Source organism: Marmota monax, unplaced genomic scaffold, assembly GCF_021218885.2.
Source record: "Marmota monax isolate L192 unplaced genomic scaffold, Marmota_monax_Labrador192_F-V1.1 WCK01_AAM20220418_F8-fsc00007, whole genome shotgun sequence".
In the NCBI taxonomy this organism is placed as follows: domain Eukaryota; kingdom Metazoa; phylum Chordata; class Mammalia; order Rodentia; family Sciuridae; genus Marmota; species Marmota monax.
In genome coordinates, this window is record NW_026692781.1 from 15306573 (window position 1) to 15326550 (window position 19978).

The 19978-nt window shown below is 36.1% G+C and overlaps 1 protein-coding gene across 1 annotated transcript in view; it reads right to left on the minus strand.

Moving 5' to 3' along the window:
* The window catches only part of Cerkl (ceramide kinase like), a 112161-nt gene that overhangs the window by 30661 nt on the left and 61522 nt on the right, over positions 1-19978 (minus strand). Inside the window, exons 3-4 of the mRNA XM_046447387.2 lie at positions 8080-8211; positions 1113-1176 (exon numbers count right to left, since the gene is read on the minus strand). Coding sequence (XP_046303343.1) covers positions 1113-1176; positions 8080-8211 — 196 coding nt within the window. The remainder of the gene's footprint in view (positions 1-1112; positions 1177-8079; positions 8212-19978) is intronic.

The following is a 19978-nucleotide window of genomic DNA, read 5'->3' on the forward strand; positions in this document are numbered from 1 at the left end:
GATAATTTCCTAAATGTAGCTTATTGCTCCTTCTGTTTGCTTCTAAGTACAAAGTTCTAAAGTAACTGCCTATCTCATACTCTTGATCTTATGTGATATTGCCATCTAGATTTAGTCTTCTCCACTGTCTTTGTGCTAAATCATATTTTATTTACCAAACTTTCTTCTTCATCAGCTTGTTTTCTCATCAAACTATATTAAGCATTTCTGAAAACAACACTGTCAATGCTTCATTTTGAGCACATCTCTTCCCTCTACAAATACGAATATTTCTTTAGGAAGATTAGTCTTTCACATTCATAAAAACGGAGTCCCAAATGCCTTTCCTGACCTTGTGGATCCTTTGTCAACCCCTGCTCATCACAATGTGACACAATTAAGTCACACACCACCCTTTTAAACTCTCAGATAGTCCCTCCTGTAAAAAATAAATAATTCTCCCCTGAAGTAATATGTTTTAGTCTTATTCATCAATCTAACACTTTCGCAAATCAATTTACCTGATTTTTAAAAAGGGTGTGTTGTTTGCCTTGTTCCAATGTTCTAATATTTCTAAGGTTGACATACCAATGAGAAACCCTGCATACTCCCACAATGCATTGGAAACTTGGAAATACATCATTCTGGAAATAATTTATTTGTTTTTCCAAAATATTTACCTCAACCAGTCATAGCAAAATCAATTACTAGGTAGATATTAAAACTATTAATAAATTTACAGGAGAGAGCCATAGCACTAATAACATATAATCAGTATGATATCATCTTTCAATGTTTTTCTAGATACTCACATGGTAAAAGCACAGAATTAAGTATTATATATTCAAATGTATGCACATTAAATAAGTATAGGGCAGTACACTGTGATTTTTTCAAACTTAAAATGAGATTTCTTTTTGCTTTTCTATGCTAGATCCTGAGAGGTGGAATGACCATGACATATCACCATAAATTTTTATGTAGATATGAGTAAAATAGAGCCTGATTATATATACATACATATCAGAAATGTTTAAAAATTATGGGTCCCAAGTATGCAGCTAAAACCTAACAAAAGTATGGAATAACATAAGCTATATGATATATATATTAAAATTAATAATATAACATACCCATCAAATCCCTGGAGTTCACATTCCTTAAGCAGGGACAGAGCATGTCCTTTATATTCCGTTACTATTAAAAAAAACACACACACACACAAAAAAAAAAATAAATAAATAAAAGCTTTAAATAATGTTCTGCACTTTTTTTAACTTGGTTTGGCAAAATAATATGATTAACATATGGTTGGGTCATAAAACAACACTTATTCTTGAATATTTATATTTTAATCATAGAAAAGAGGCTTACATGTTAGTTGCCTGGTGTATTTTATAGCTTTATGCAAAAGAGGGTCACATATTTGTTCCAACTACATAAGTCATTTGGTGATATCCAACACAGAGTAGTTAGAGAATTTATCTTGGTGCCTGTCTGTTTAGTGTTCCCCAAATAAGACACATTTCCTTTAAATCAGAAGCTTACGAGCAGGAGTATTTTGAAAATACAGCATATTAGCTGGCACTGAACAGTCAATGTAAAATCACTTTGGCAACCTTACATGAATAAATTAGTTGAAAGGTTAGTGTAAGATTTACATACCAGAAGAATGTGTATCTGGAACTGCTAGACTGAAAAAAGGAGGAGTTGGATGTGAAAATATGAAGTCAAGCCAACACCAGTGATAAGAGACCCAGTCCAGGAGGAGGGTGGCACACAGGCCCACCAGAGCCCGGATCCTCCAAGGAAATGAGTCTGTCACACTGTATCGCTGTCTCCACAGTCACTGATGCCCTGTGCAGTATTGTAAATGCCAGTGAAGACAGGATAAACGGGCACACTGCAGATGGCACCAAGCATCACAACCACATTTAGCATTTTCTAGGGGAGCTCTGCCAGAAGAGACAGCCCAGCTGTATCCACCCATCAAAGATTTCTGCTGACTGACATGACATTGCAGATGGATTTTTTGTGTAAGAATGTGCATCATTATATGCAAGATTACATTAATCTTTCATGCCTGTCTGTCCCTGGTGCCAGCATGGTTCAAGCTTCTCCTGCGATGATTTTAGATATTGTTAAAAATTATTAGTCTTGGTGTCTAAGAGAATCATTCTGTATCCAGCAGTGTTACATTATAATTCTCCCACAGCTTATTCAAAATGCTGCTAACATTCACATGAATAAAACCTCTCTATATTAAATTCTAATAAGATGAAAACTATAATAAAGCTAAATATAAAATATTAATATTAATAAAGTTGGAAGGTTAAGTTATCACAAAAGACGTGTGCTGATAATTCATTTATAACCACAGTAAGTAGTTGAAACCTAACAATGGGAAATAATGTCTGACATACACACATTAAAAATAATTAAGGATATTATGAAGAAATATTTATATTGAAAATCAGTTTATCAAGTCTTTCTTGGTCTGGTGATGAATCGGTTTATCAAGTTTACTTTTGGTAATACTATTCAAATCCAATACAAAATTAGCCTAAAATTATGTTATAGTTATATGTCATTTTTTGTTTGGGAACAATTTTAAATAATTTCCTTTGGTCTTACAGGTGATAGCTGACTATATACCATGCAACCTCTTTAAAAATAAGTTTTAAGAGATATTGCATAAGTTAAATAAAATAATTTATCTGGACTAATTTTTTAAAAATCAAAGAAAGCTGACTACAAGAAAATATATTAGCAGAAGGTACAAAATGAAGAGTCTTTGGCCTCAGGGAGTTTACACTCTGGAGATAAACAGTATACACTAGTTATAAAACAAATATATGGAGTAGAAATAAGTAATTATAAAGAAAATAAATGTAGTGCAGAAGAATAATGCATGATTTGGACTACTATTTGAAGTTAAAAGAACAAAAATCTATGTTTAGACAGGCTGTTATGGACTGTTGAATCAGAGAGCTGAATTCAAATCATTCCACACCAAATAAATATAAAGAGTAGATGGCTAGGAAAATAAATTTCAAAAATGTATATATTCTAATCTCTTTTTTTTTTCAGATCCTTTCCCTTCCCTATTGGCACTCTGGGCTCTTTTTACATGTGGATTTGGAGTCTTCATAATTGACTGGGTTTTTAACACAGACCCCTACTGGGACCTGTTTTCTTCAGTGTAGGTATTACTCCTACAGGAAGACAGAGGAGAGTGGTGTCTTGAGGTTGACATCAAGTTCTTAAACTGAATTTGAAAATAAAATCAGATGTGATCTGATATGGACATCAGGAAACATTTCTTGTTCTGGATATAAAATTCTATTGTGGAATAGGATACTGAGATGTCAATGTCTTTTCTGTCCTACAAGTATTTCAAACTCACTTAAGAAGTGAACTCAACATGTCCTCCTTAAGTATACCATTCTTTTTGTGTCCTGTCATCTACCCCCAAGGCAGGAAACAACTCCTCCTTGGTTATCCCTCCTCTCTCTTGGACCACTCCGTGGCCAACACTGTCTTTTAACCATGCTCCCTTCTCCCTCATAGTTGATGCCGTCTGTCTGGGCATTATCAGTTCATGTGTGTACTGCAACAGCCTCTTCTCTCTAACTTCTGTCCCACTCTAGTCATAATGGCCTCATTGAACATATTTTAATCAAATCACTCATGGCATAAATGTCACTGGTGACTCTTTATATTCCAAATTTTCAAATCTTTGAAATATTCCATATTTCAAACTTCCAACTTTCTAACCCACACAAGTGTTAGAAACAGGATTGGACATATGCACTCACAATTATTTAAGTTGATAAAGAACAACTTTTCACTCAGAATTCTCTTTCTCTAGCTGGATATGGTGCATGAACACCTACTATGTGTACTTTTATTATGCTGGTCAAAGGAAAAGAAGTAAGTTTCCAGGCCTCTAGCACCTTTTATTTAACTCGGTTTCTTCAGACTGCTTAGCATTCTGCTATGTGTCATCAGGAATGACAAGAGGTATCTCCAAGGAATGAAAGGATTCAAGTACAGTCATTAAGAACCCAAGAGAAACAACACAAAGAGTCTCAGTGAAAGGGTTAAAGGTTAGAAGCATGATGCTAGAAGGAGAAAGAAGAAGAAAATGAGAGAAAGAAAGGAGGGTAGGAAGGAAGAGAGGTGAAGAAAAGGGAACACCTCTTAGCCACTTTCTGGACAATTCTTTCCAAGAGGTAAAATTATCTGAGGCCAGACACTCCCATGGGCACTGAGCTGGCAGAGGTCATGTTTGCAGTCAGAGAAGTGACTTGACCACAATAAGTTCTGTCATCTGTTAATACAGAGTGAAGAAGATGGATGTGCCTGTCAAGAACGAGAGAGATCAAGGGCAGACAGATATCTGTCTTATATTTCAATGACACTTATACAGCAGGTAGGATATAATTATGCTGCAAAAGATAACATTAACTCTAGTAGATGATAGAAGGAGGGGGATGTCAGCTCTCAAGTTCCCCATAGTGTGCAGTGTGCAGTTTACACCTCCAACAAGGGAACATGGCTGTAGAGGCAGGTGACTTGCAACACAGTCAGTGCTCCTAATGGACAAGCCAGGTGAATGTGGGCTAAATTAGCCCAGAAAAAAAAAAAGTACCTTTTAGTAAGTCAGTTCAGAGGAGTGGCTTTTCTACTGCATTCAAAGGCACAGTATATGTGAACACATGAACATCAAACAAAACTGTCCAGTAACAGTATACTCTGACTTTAGCATAGGGTACAAAGTCAAGCTAAATCATAATCCACAAGAAGTGCCACACACCTGCACTCCACTACATGGGGAAGCTGAGCTGTGTGGCCGCTATAGTTTTCTTTACTCTTGGTTTTTTCTGCTGCCTTGACTTATGCACTGTATTGTTCTGTGGATTCTCCTATAGCTCATGACACCTCAGCTATTATTAGATAAGATACTACATTGGGGATATGGGGTATCGGGGAGGGGCGATCATTTTCACTCGAATATTTCAAAAGACATCCATCTATATTCAGAAGCATTTAGGGTTTTAGCATAAGTCAAAATAAAAGGAATAAGTATATTTTTATTAATGCGATAAGATTCATTTCAAAAAGAAATTTATGGGAAAAAAAGACTTTTTAATGTATATATCTAGCAGCAATTTTTCTAACCATGCCACCTATTTATATAGTACTATTTCTTTATGAATTAATTACCACACAAAAAATTTTTTAATGTTAATTAATATTCCATTTGGATTTACCAGTGCCCCAAAAGGATATGTTAAAACAATGAACATGAAGATATGCATTCTTTTGCATTACTTTTCATATGTTTTTCTTTCAAATAAAGTGAATTAAATATTACACAATTTTATGAAAATGAAACTAATAATCTTGCAACCATTATTTCTATAGCATTTTATAATACATAAAGTAGTTCTACCAAATAACATTTTAAGGTAGGAAGACTTAACAAAATAGGAATAATTTTTATGTAAATATTTAGCCAATATTCATGCTAACATGGCTTAATAAGCAAAGGATGCAATTTTATAATTTTGCCTGTAGGAGGAGTGTTAGGCAGCTAATAATTAGACATTCTATATGAATATAAAAATAAATTCTAAATTTCCATTATGCAAAAAATCTAATTTTGTGTTGAACTGAATTTAATGTTTGGCAATACTTTGAAATTTTTAAGGGAGAAAAAAACAGAACATGGTATATTCTCTCCAATACAACTGGTAAGAAGCACATTCCTTTTATTTCCTCTTCCTTGGTTCAGACTTCACATACTGGTTTCCTTTTCTCCCAGAGCTCTTTTCCTTTCTAATCTTTATTCTGCTAGTGGAGTCATCATTGGCAAACCTGATTACAACTCTGTGATTAAAGACACTTGATACCAAATGTGGATGGATGCGTGAACAAACCACCAACTGTAGCACCCCGACCCAGTCACAGTCTGGACTAGCCTCCCATGGGACACATGGTTGGGAGTCTTCCCAGGAGCCATCATGCCTTGTGTTTCCCCAGAAGAACCCAAATTCCCTTTAGTCATCAGCAGTCTTTTGGAAAAGTCTACACTTAGTCCCTGCGAGAGTCTTGATAGTTAGAAGAACGAGTGTTCCAGGTTGGGTGCAGATACTATATTAGTTCAACCAACCCTGAAGAACAACGTGTTAATCCATCTTTAGGATTGAAGCATGTTGGGTCTCCCTCTCTCACGTACACTTACTTCTCCCTATCCTGAGAGGTATGAATAAGGAATGATCCAATTCACTGGCAGTTATTTTAGGATGGTTGAAAGAACTAGATTTAAGATCAAAACTAGGAAGGTAGAGCAAACTTATAAAACATGTTCTCTCTCTCCCCTGCCTTCCCTTTCTACACTTTTTGCCTCCTTTGTCTCTCAAGAGCTGTCTAGTGAACATGATTTTCTTGAGTTCTCTGATCAAAATTAATATCACCCTGAGATACTATAGTTCTCTTATATATACCACAATTATAATATCTGGTTTTAATTGTCTTTTTAAATCCCTATAAGAGTAACTCAAGAAGGGACATGACAGCTTTATTTCTCTTACATCTTTCAGTGTTTAACACAGAGCAAACATTCAATGAGAGATTTTTTTGTTGTTGTTTTCTGAGATGGAGTCTCTGTTGCCCAGGCTGAACTTGAACTCCTGGGTTCAAGTGATCCTCCTGCCTTAGACTTCTGAGCATCTTGACTGTGGACGTGCACCCTCAATGAGAGATTCTTGAACTGTATGTAATATCCATGTCAAATTGTATTTTAGTGTTCACATAGAAACATACAAGATAATGTTATTGAGTTAATAATGAGTTTACTCAACTTTTAATACAGTCTCATTCCAGTTGGAATCTTCAAATTTTTCTTTTGTCTAATACCTGAAAATTTTTCAGTAAAAAGGATAGATCTCCGAATTTTCTCTTTTCCTCATATATCATTTCTAAGTGAGCCTCAAATCACAAACACAAAAGGTTAACTTTTATGACAACTTTAATTCAGAAATTTTCCACTCCAGGTTTTCATGACAGTTTCTCTTTAACCTCCATTGAAGCACATGTTTTCTGGGGTGACTGAACTTTCCCCAAAGTTTGCCCCTTTTCACGAACTTCCTTCTACCCAATCCATCAAGTCACTGGGCTTCACTGACCTTATTTACATCGTGCAACCCATCTCCCTTGGTTACAGCTGAGCACAGCCCTGTCATTCTGAATCCCTTCCTCAGGAACTCAGAATTAGGAGTAGGAGACTCCAATTGTGCTCTGGAGTTATCTCTTGGGAGGTTTATTGTGCAATATTCTTCATCAATAAAAAATTATTGCAAATTTCCATTGTGTTAATGAAGCTACACAGAAATAAAGCTAGAAAAAATTGTGATTCTTGATAGTATCAAACACTTATTCTCAGGCTCCAGCGGTAGGAAAAATTCGAGTCTTAAGGAAACAAAAGAATTTGGTCATCACCTATAAAAACTCGAAGAGTATTACTAATCTCCTTTCTATTAATTTTAACATTAGAAAATTTCTATTTCCCTTAGTATAAAGCTAAGAGAACATTCTTATTTTAGACAATGAATTTAAGCTTCTGGTTTCTCCAAGTTTGACTAAAACCAGCAACTACTTGCTTAGTTTTGACCTAACCAGCAGGGGTCAGAGTCAGAACAAAAACAACCTACGGAAAGATTCCATGGAAAGACATCAGCTATAGAAGGCAGCAAAAATCAATTGCTTGCCAAACTGCAGAGATCATGTATAAATAGTAAATGTCTCATTGAAGACAACAAAAAGTATACAGTTTTCTTTAAAATCAATCCTAATAATTGTTGGAAGGCTGGAAACATTCTAAAGAAAAGACATTGATATCTTAATAAAAATAGCTCAATAAATAAGGAAACATAACCGCTTATACTTCTGGAACTGACCAGAGTTATAGGAACAACTTCAAAAGATTTAGATATTACAAACAGCTCTGCAAGTTTGGATTAAAAACAAATCAGATTATCTGGCTTTCATAAGTGAGATTTTCAATGATAAAATTCCACAATGACAGTGACTCACTTGTGACATCAGTCTTTATCCCTGCAAGCTTTAGCAGAGGTTCCACCTTCTCATAATAGACCTGGGTAGCTTCTTTTTTGTGACTTTGGGGGTTAAGGAGTATTTTTAATGACTTTGGCCTGTTTGAAAAACCTGAGAAGAAAAAGATAAAGTTAGATTGTCAACAATTTTTCCTTCCATTTAAAATGACAATGTTAAAGTCCATTAGAATGTTATACACATATCTAAATGGTATTTGCTATTTTTATTCAAAATGCTTATAAATGTATTCCTGGATATGACTATCTTCAAACATTTATGTCTTCCTAATAACAAAGTAGGTTTATTTCTCTTGAAATACATCATGAGATATCACAAAGTACTTAATCTATAAAGGAAGGTGTAAGTAAATGCAACTCTGTGAACATTAGGCAATGTTTATGTACATTTACCAAATCACAGATATCAAATGATAGCATTTTTTTTTCCTGGAGAAAAGTGATGAACTGTAACAAAGAGAAAGGTGCATCTCCTCTCCTTAGATAAATATACTCATTATTGGAATTGGGTAGCCCTGGTGACCCCAGGGCTACCAATGTCTGACCTACTGATGGGCCTCAGGCAGAGCAGGGTGAGCAGAGATGGGACATGGTTGGCACCCACAGCACTGCATACTGGTAGCTAAAAGGAGGGGTTTAGGTCAGAGTTCAAGCCCAAAAAGCAGCCAAGGGAGGAAAAAAAATCTTCTCCAGGGAATTGGGAAAGCAACGCCTCTCAGCGGGGAGTCGCTGATGGTGCTGCCTCACAGTTGGGGCTGAGATTTGATACTACAATTTTCTGGGCTTGCAAGATGCTTATCACTGAGAACCCAGTTGGAGCAGGTGCAAAGCAAATTTTCTGTTGTTAGGAAGGGGCAGGAGCCAAAAGAAAGCTGACAACCGTTTCTTTGATGGTAAGCTGTTCTCAGAGGGCCATGATTCAAGGCTGCAAAAACAGTTATTAACATCTGGTTTTAACAAAGAGAAGGGAAAAATATCACAAATGCAAAGTTAGTGCTTCCTACCTCAAGTAGAATAATATTTTATTAGTTATATTTTATAAAATAAAAATCTTTTGACAGCACATATTGTTTTGAGTTTAGGGAGCATTTGAGAGGAAAAACTAGATAGAGCTATGCTGAACTTCTTAAACATTTCCATAAAACTGCCCAGGGCCTCTACTGTGATAGGAAGCCTCTGTCAGGCTTCCATTCACCTAGGCTGAAAACCTCAAAACCACTCTCACTTTCTTTTCCAAGTTCCTGCATTCGAATGAGTGCTCAGATTCACAGGGAACTACTTGCTTTCATGCCTTCTGCACTTTCTCACTGCCATCCTCTAATTCAGGGGTCACAGCCCGGGCACCCTGGCTATTCTCCCCTCGCTGCATCCTTCAGCATCACAGCTCTGATCAGGGCCTCACAGGGCAAAAGCTGACACAGCTCATCACAGCCTGCAGAGCACACCAAACCCTTAAAACAGTCCTTTGAGTCCTCTTTTCCCCAATCCCAACCTTTCTCTTTTCCTTTCTCTCTCAGGCATATTCAAAAAACACTGAGCATCCATGCTGGGGAGATGGGGAAGGTGATTAAGACCTGGTTCACACTTCAGAGGAAGAAGACATATCCACAAATGCAAACAGCTCAAGACAGTATTGACTGCTAACAGAACGGCATGCGTACAGTGGGCCTGTGTGAGAGCAAGATTCATAGTTCTCATTAGGCATCTGGAAAAGGTTTCCAGAAGAAAGGAGTATTGAGTGGGGCTTTGGTTCATGCAGTTTCTACAGCCTAGAATTCCTTCCTTTATTACCTTTCATCCCACTCCTCAGCAAAAGGGAAAAGGTAGAAATTCTAGGCAATGAGACTGGCCTGAGCAAATGCGTGAAGTTAAGTTAATCTAAAGGGTTTCTATGTTTCATTTTAATTTCCTTATCATGGTCCAGACCCACTGTATTTTTCATCAAATACCAAGTCTACTAGGCCTTCCCTTAGATGTTACCCTTTCCATTCTACCCCATTCCTATTTTTAATCAAAATCTTTCAAAGCTTGTTCCAAATGCCACTTCCTCACTGAAGCCTCTACTAATCACCAACTGAATTCAGTCCTCTCGGTTCTTGGCTCCCAAGAACTATTTCTTATATCATGTGGAGTTACACTGGTCATGTATTCATTTGTGAACACATGAAAGTAATTTCCAATTCATTTTACTGCCTTTCCTATTCCCGTTTCCCCTCCCTCCCCTTTATTCCACTTCAGACATTGAATTTCTTGACCACCCAATTCCACGAGTAACTCTCACATCAAACAAATAAAGGGCAAAAATGGAAAAGCTGTTTTGTAGAATAATTAGTAATATGCAATACATTGTAAAGGAAGAGAAAAATCACTATTTTAAGTAATTAGAGTAATAACCAATTGAGACAGGAAGCAAGTAATGGATGCTAAAACCATCCTGTGATGATCATTTGGGACAAAATATTTATGTATTACTCTTAAACTGTGTCCCTTGTCATTAGTTGTTATTCTCTTTAAAGAAAACTAAAGAGAGTTTATCATTGCACTGATAAATAAATGCAATGTATGATTCTAGACAAGGTTAAAAAAATTGTTGTCAAGATAATATTGTCGGGCTGGGGATGTGGCTCAAGCAGTAGCTCGCTCGCCTGGCATGCAGGGGGTGCTGGGTTCGATCCTTAGCACCACATACAAATAAAATAAAGAAGTTGTGTCCACCGAAAACTAAAAACTAAATATTAAAAATCTCTCTCTCTCTCTCTCTCTCTCTCTAAAAAAGAAGATAATATTGTCATCCTATAAGAAAGAGGAACTAAGCAGATAAATCCAGAATTGCTTTTATTAAGATGACAGGGAAGAGAAACTTACTCTAACCCCCGCCACCAAGGATCAGATAAAATATCCAGATGACATTTGTTTTACCCAGAAAATTTGTCAGAATACTTTACTTCATTTCTCAAGCAAAAGTAGTCCTAGTAAGGATTGTTGTTATCATAAAAACAAACTATATTTATCCTTTCTATATTCATTCATTTATCCATTCACAAATAACTACATGCCTGCTACATACCACACAGGAGCCCAGGAACTGAGCCCAATCAGTTGAACCAGAAAAGCCTCTGTCTTTATGAAGCTTCCATTGTAACAGTAAGAAACAGAAACAAATCAGAATTTAGAGCATGTCAGGTGGTCATAATTTCCAAGGACGAAAAATGAAGAAAGGAAAGGAGGAAGGCAAACATATAAGGGACTTTCCGGGAAAGGTCAGATCACCCAGAATTTGGAGGCATTTCCAAGGACTTGGTTTTTTGTTGGGTAGGAAAACAAGCATGGTGAATTTTGAGCAATGTAGCAACATAGCCTTGGGTGTTCAAAGGACCCCTCTGGCTGCTGTGTGGGAATTAGACACAACAGAATCAAGTATCACAAAGTGAGAAGAGTTGTGTCATTCCAGTTGGCAGATACTGCTCTTGGACTGGAATGGGTGCAGTGGCAGTTTCAAGAATAATAAAGAACCTGGAGCTGACTGGTTTCGTTGACCCTTTCAATATGGTATTTGAAAGACAAGTGTCAAGAAGTAGTCAGATAGTGGCTGGATTAGGGGAAACTGAGGACATAAGATGAGTAAGACCTAGTAACAAAGCAGCGGGATCCTTAAATTGTAGTATCGGTGGGGTTGAAGGATTTCAAGAATTGAGGGAGTAGATCAGGGATCTAGGAAGACCAAAGAAAGGCAGCAGGGATGGGGAGGATACTTGAAATTGAGACACACAGAAAGAGATTGGTACTGACAATAAGACCTGATGGGCTGGCACATTCATCAGAATTGCCTTGGATTCTGAGCCTCAGTCTCAGAGTTTGGGGCTCAGTAGCCTGAGGTGGGGCCTATTTACAACAGATGGCAGATGATGCTGGTCATGTTGGTCTGGGGGTTACACTTTAAGAACCAGTACTTTGGGAGTATGGTCATAAGAGAAGGGGGGCTAAACTAAAATGCAAGTTAGGATCTCTGACAGAAACCAGAGTATCAACTGAACATTTACAAAAACACCTAAGATTCTAACAAGTAGTGTTAAAGTGATGGTGAGACGGGCTTAGGTCTTCAAGGAGTAAAAGGAAGGATCTAGTAGTCTGTATAGGGCTGCACAAGTAGTACTAAATGGAGGTGTCCAATGGATTGAGCATCAATGTGGAGAATTTTTAAGGGATAAAGGAGAGAAAATGCCATATTTTACTTCATAATTGTGACCATGGTACTGCACATCCATGAATCTGCTGTGCATCCCAATCTTACATCAAAGAATGTTTAGTAATAAAGGTTTTTAATAATGGCATAATTTTTAAAAATTTCACATAATGATTACATCCTACTTTTTGCAAGAAAAAAATTGGCATAAAATATACAATGATGATGGGGTGAAATATAGGTGGCCCCCAAACAGCAGATAAATAGAAGGAAGATGTCAGCAGCACCTTGAGGACCAGTGTTAGAAAGGTATGGCACAGAAAACAGCCAGCACTTGAGATGAGAAGCTATGAGCCCTTGGCAGACCTGGGTTTCTCTATTAAAGCAAGAAAGCAGTGTTAATATTTGGGAAAGTGGTTGAAAACATAGATTTTGCTAATAATGGATCATTCATTCAGAGGGTAAAGTAAAATGGTGTTTGCAGCTGAAGACAGCAGGGGATGATGTCAGTTGAGCCTTAGGGGAATTGGGAACCAGGTGATAAAGAGACTTTGGCGGTGATATGGTGTGCAGGGAATAAGAGTGGTTTGTAGTAGTTAATATTGGAGAGGGTGGGGGAGGATGGGATCTTGCCCCAGGCACATAGAGCTCTAAGAACTTGTCTTACGCCTGGGGAAGGAGCATATTACCCAGAGCTGGAGGATTTTCAAAGACAGTTCCCTTCTCAGCCTGGGCAATGTCTGAATTTGAAGTCAGATCGGTATGAGGTCCTAGGTTTCCCTCAAATTTCACCAGGTGACCTTTAGTGCAAATGTTCTGTATCTGAGAACCACATGCTTGGCTGTTTGCTATGCAGGTTAAAGCATAAACAAGTTACAGAACCCCAAATCTCCTTAATCAGCCCATTCTCTGATACCCAGTTTCCTTCACAGAAACAACCAATGATGATACTATGTAACTTCTTCCAGAAATATTCTACACATATACCAACATGCATACATATATTCTGTTTTTTCACACAGCCACATCTCTATATATTATTCTATTTTCTGCTTCTTTCTTTTACAAAGCAATATCATAAAGGATGTAAATCTATTGAAATGGGCCTTCAGTAAGGAAGGGTAAAGAGGGTAGAGATGACAGAACATGGTGGATGGGGAATGCAAATCCATACCTAGATTAAGAAGTCATAACAGCAAGAACAAACCACCGACCTTCCATAATAGAGAGGACCCAATGCAATCAGCCTGCCACCAAGTGACTGGCTGGTTACCTTGGACTGGGTTGTCATATCCAGGGCTCAAGTTTGATCTGTTTGTGGGTAAACATAGTAATCCAATCAATCCTGGTGAGCAGAAACACTTATTGTGAAAACCACATATTTCTTCTATCCCTTCACCAGTGCCACTTTGTTCACTGTGCAACCCCAACCCCCCCCGCCAGGGATGCTCTGCAATGACACTAGCTGACATTTTTACAATGTGATATCTTGTGAATTCCTTCCTCTGAATGAAATCTCCTTGGTAATCTTTTACATAAAATATACATCTCCTCATAGTCTATTATTTTCTGCAAAAAGTATATTTTCTACCTCTATATCCTTGTCACCAACCTTTTTCTTCCAAGATCCTGACTGGCCAAGCTCTTAACCACTATCCAGACATCAACATACATCAAACCTTCTGCCCATTACTCCTTGACAACTATCATCAACTGTGTGAAGTCCTGCCCCACAGAAAGATTTCCTTTCCCTATTTTTTAGGAATATTCTTGAGTAGGAATGCAATGTTTCAGTAGCTCATTTTTGGTTTTTTATGGAGAACTGTCTCTAACCTAGGTCCCTTTTGTTTCCTTCAGAAGACTGGTAATAGGACGTTTCCATGAGACTGTGTATATGGGGTAAAGACAAAGTAAAACCACAATGATTATAGGCTACCAGTATATTTGATGTATTATTCGCTCTCATTTTTATTACCTGCATGAAACTCTCCTCTACCTAAAATAGCCAGAACATTTTATGTTCTATTCAACTGAAATCTGACCAACTCATACGAATAATGGACATCTCAAACTTAACATATTCAAAAGTGAAATTCTGATTTTTCTCATTAAACCTGACCTCTCTTATCCAAAGTCACTCAATGATAACTTCTTACCTTCCACTTGTTCCAGTCAGAAACATTGGTTCCTTACCTTAAAAATAATAATTAAAGCTAACAAATTAAGCAGTTATCCTTTTTTTTTCTAATATGTATCTGGATAGCCAAATAGCCCCAGTTGCAGAAGCCACATGCTTTTTTCATAGAAAATATCACTAATTTAGATGAAAAAAATCAAACCAGAAATCTCCATATTGTAGCCCCTAATTAGATAGTTATTTCAGGCAAAGATAATCAATGAATCTTAAAACCATTAACTGAGGAATATTTATTGAGAACTAGATACTCTGTGAATCCTAAGTACTGCTCGATAGCTACTAGTTTTAAATGTAAACATTACAATGGAAGGATCAATTTTAGGAATCAGGAATCAATTTTAGTCTCATTAATAATGGGATACTTACCATTATGTGTCACTTGACACAATGAAAAATGAAGTACACAGTACTACTTATGATGTATTCTATCACAAAATATCCCACATGAATCTTATTAAGGCTTTAGGTTGAAAATTCAGTTTGTAGGAAATACAGGAAATAGAACAAGTTAAATGATACCATAAATAAGTAATCAGATAGTGATACAGAAGTACTGCTTTAAGTATGGTGTTCAGAATGACAACCCAGCATCACCCAGCACCTCCTTAGAAAAAGCTATGCTGCACACAATGAATTGGACTTTTAGATTGGGGAGCAGCAGTTCATGTTTAAATAAGATTTCCAAGTGACCTTCGCGTACACTAAGGCATGCATAACAATCTGGTCTCTTCTGTAAGTCAATGTCAGAATAAGACAAATGAGGAAGGAAATGTTGTAATGTTGTAGTTTAAGCGTATTCAATTAAATGATTCCTTTAGTTGGTACAAATTTGTTCTAAAAGACATTGTAGAAACCCTAGGAGATTTGAGTATGAACCAGGGATTAGATGATAGGCAATTTTTGTTCATTCATTTGGTAGGATAATGATAGTTATTTGTAAAATGTTTTTAAAGAAGCATATTGAAATATTTCTGGAAGAAGTGTCTCCAATTTACTTTTGAACACTGACATAATGTATAAAGCAAATATGAAAAAAATTATGTTAAGACCTATAGAATCAAGGTGACAAATATAGGTACCTATTATAACATTATGCATTTTCTATGTTTGACATTTTTCATTACAAAACAAAAAATATCTTGACACTGTCCTTGACTTTTTTGCTCTTAGCAGCCTCCATATGAGTAAATGCAGCTGATTGTATCTTTAAAAACCAATGCAGAATCTAGCCACTTCTCACCAACCTCTCCTACTCCCATCATGATTTAAACCACCATTTCTTACCTGGATTATTCCAGTTTCCCCTTAACTTCCCTCCTACTTCAATCTTGTCCTTTACTCACTTGTTCTACTCTACACTTAGCAGCCAGAATATCCATTTGAAAATGGACTTATGTTACTCTTCTGTTTAAAACCTCCAAGTGGCTTCCTATTTTTCTCAGAATAAAAGTCAAGAACCAAACAAAGCTTGCAAGGCCCTTTATGACCTACTCTGAGCCATCTCTGTAAGCTCTCTGCCCAGTGCTGACTCCACTCTGAACCTGAACTTCTTGCTCAATTCTATATACTTCCTGTTTACTCTGCTTGGAACATTTTGCCCTCAGATATCCATAGAACTCCCTTTTCCTATTACTCTCAGCTTTCTTCTAAAATTTTGCATTCAGTGAAGACTTCCTTGTCCATTCTGTCCACAACAGCAAATATCACTGCATGGTCTGGTAGTACACGCCATCACTTGACAGATACATTTTATTTGCTCCTCCTTAATTCTTCTAGATCTAGGGCACAGGCTCCTTGCAATCAAGAACTTTATGATTTTGCTCTCTGCCATCTTTACTAGCATAGCATCTCACATATGGTAGATGCCCAATAAATATACATACTAAACTAGTATTATTTTAAAGAATAAAATTTAAAGAAAAAATATGAAACTGCATTGAGAATTGCATTAGAGAAACCAAGAACTAAATGCTGAAAAAACAATTTAGTTCAGAAAGAAGTTTTTATCTTTAAGTCGCCATAATATGAAATAAATCCAAAGTTATAAAGCATTTACATTAATTCCTAAAATTAAAAAAAGTCTAAGGAAAATAATGAAGAATAAAAGATTTATCAAAAATAGATTTGTGATAGACATCTAAATCCTCTGGAAGAAACATTTAGCATGGAAAAGATAACTACCTATTTTAGCTACTATGTTAAGCTTTTATGAAAGTAATTTGATCCCTATCTCCTACCTACTGCCTGCATTTACAATCTTAAAGTGAATACAAAACATTATAATTAAGACCTGGCAAAATCTTTTCTAAGTTAAATTTGTAAATGAAATTTAGAGCAGCACTGAAAATATATACTGAGCCTCTTGCTTAGAACTTAAATCAGTTCGCCTTCCAGAAACAAATTATCAGTTACAATAAAACTCAGTCAACCCGAAAACAACAGCATTTAGTCTACAGGACACTAGCTGGTTTTTAAAGCAACCCCAATTTTCTTGTCCTGGTCTAAGACTCAGAGTGTTGTCCTGCACTCAAACTTCCTTAACTCAGAAGAGAAAGGAAAATGCAAAGAAGCAGGTGTCCAAGGGTTGATGGGCCATAGATGAAGCCAAGATAGCCCTCAACACCAGAAAGCACCAGGTGATTCTATAAACCTCTCTCTCATGAAGAGAGCTAAAACCATAAGAAAAGCATTCAGAGAGTTTGAAAACCAGGTCAGGAGGGTTAGAAAGAGGAGAAAGTTCTTACAATTTTAAGAAAATGAATTTATAGTTAGCCAAACAAGCACTTTTTTATGAGAAAATTGACATGTACATCCCAGTCCCTGATTGAACAGAAACATTTCCATGTGATATAGAAATACAGTACACTGTGAGGACTTATATAAAACCATCAGCTGCAAAAAACTTTAAAAATATTTTTAGAATGCAGCAATACCAGCCATCTGATCACCGTGACCTTGGTCTCCTCGCATCCAATTATGACAAACTGTTTAATACAAAAGCTATAGTGAGACACATAAATCCCCAAACTTCTTGAAAAATACATTTTAAAGTGGCAATGATCATTTATTCATAAGTTTACAACAGTATAATCACCTCCCAAATAGATAATCCAAGATTTAAATACAAGTACGATTCAACATTAATATGCAACTGACTCAGTTCTCAGTCCTTTGGTAACCTCTTGATTCATACTCTGGAGTAGAGACCTTTTTATCACGCCAGTTTGCAATGAACCAGCAAAGTAAAACAGAATGGCCAACTGTTCCTCGGTTAGTAACAAATGTGCTAATATGTACTAGTTTAAACTTGATTTATCAGTGAGTCAATGAACCATGAAGGGTGGGGGTTAATCGGGGTGTTCTCCAAACAAAGGCTCACAGGAGAGGTAGGGACGCCACTCCCAGACTCACATCTGTGCTGTTCTGAGTGCAGCACGAGAGAAATGGCTTGGTGTTCATCAAAGTTAAGAGCCCAGAACCTTGCCACAGCCTTGTGGGCATTCACAACTATTTCACACAGAAAAGCAACTAAGGGTTGCAAAGATAAAACCTGAACACAAGAAAGTCCTCACTTAACCATAACTCTCAGTAGCTATTAATATTAAACTATGCCCTGTTAATGTGTAACAGTGATGGTAAAAGCCTTTCACACATAAGATTTGACAACTTTCCAGAAAAGGTCAGACTTGCAGATATTTTATCTTGGGAAACTTATACTAAAATGCATCAGTTTTGCTTTATTGCCAACAAAAGTTTATGTGTGCTGATCTTTACATGTACAGATGGAAATAATCTTAATGCCACAGTCTACATAAAATGTAAACAAAACCTTATAACTTCTAAATTCACATTCAGTCTGCCAACGTAAACAAGTCTTCATTTCTAACAGCTAAAACTGACCAAAAAGCAATTAGTAGGAAGAATCACCTGCTACCAAAATAATCACTTCAATACTTCAACATTTAAAAAATAAAGGAGCAAAGACTAGTTTCAGGGAGCAAGAGTGAAAAAGCAGTAGAGAACAAAGAGAAAATTCCTCCAAACACACCATTCACTTATTTTTATCATTTTAAAAAAATATCATGAATTTTTGCTGCTTTTGGAAGTTGTTATTGAGTAGACATGTTTTAAGTATATCATTTTTCCCAAAACAAAATTCAGAATGAAAAGAAATTTATGCTGCTGGATTTAAGGAGACTTTTCCTCCCTACTCAAAAGTCAACTAGAATAATGAACATTTAAATATGATTAGCTTCACAACAATCTAATTTGATGGCATAATTGTATATTTAATCTCCCACAAACTAGGAAAATATAAAAATATTAGCAATCAATTCCATGAGTATGTTTTAATAATGATTTTATTCAGTAAGAAAGCTTTTTCAACATATCCTCTCAGGATCGTATATAAGTAACTAAACTTTTACAACAGAAGGTTTTAGTTATCTGCAAGACCTGGAGAAAAAACTAAGTCACATTGTTGTTAGCATATCAAGAACATATGTTCCATCTAAAAAATAAAGATTCTTGGAAAGACTTGTGTACCATAATATATGCTAAAGATTAATTACTGATAATTTTAAGTTAATTGTTCAATTAAAGAGGTGTACATTCTCATATGACAAGTCACACTTGAATGAACATTAATGTATTTTGTGTAATATGTATCAAAATCTACATTGCAGCACTCACTGTGATTGAAATAGCATCATCAACAAAGAACCCTAAGCCACAGAAGTACATTTTTAATATTTTGACATTATTACTGTATCTCTAAAATATATTATGTTGCTATTACATTGTTTTCCAGGCTCCATGACGATTTTTAAAACTATTTCATATGAAAGAATATGAATTAACAGGTCATGTTGCCATGTTTTTAAAAGTAGCTTTATATATTTTTGATATTCCACTTCTAAATTATAAATGTACAAAACCACCTTGATTCAAGTGATAGTTTTACATATCCTAAGCATAACATGCAGTAGAAATTAGATGTGAATGATTATTTAATAAAGAAAGAAAAAATGGAACTAAAAAAGAATATACCCTTTTTCATGCACTCATGGTATATTCACAAAATAATTGGTAATTTATTCGGTCATACTAACCACAAGGCAATAAATATAGAAATTAGAGGTGAAAAAGTGGGGAAGGGGAAGGTAATATCCTTGGAATCTTAAACTGGGTGTATGGTGAAATACAAACAAAACCACAGAATTTCTAAGATTTTAATGAAAACTGCTCAGTTTGAAATCTATGAAATACATTTGAAATAAAGATCAGAAGAAAAAAGGTCTTCAATATCTGTGTCAGTGAAAATAAATTTCCAAATACAAAAGCTAGACAAACAACAGCAAAATAAACCCAAAGTAGAAGAACAACATAAAAATGAAAGAAGAAATTAACAACAGGTTTTATATCCTGCCACTTTGCTGAATTCATTTATTAGCTCTAGTAGTTTCTTTGTAGACCCTTTTG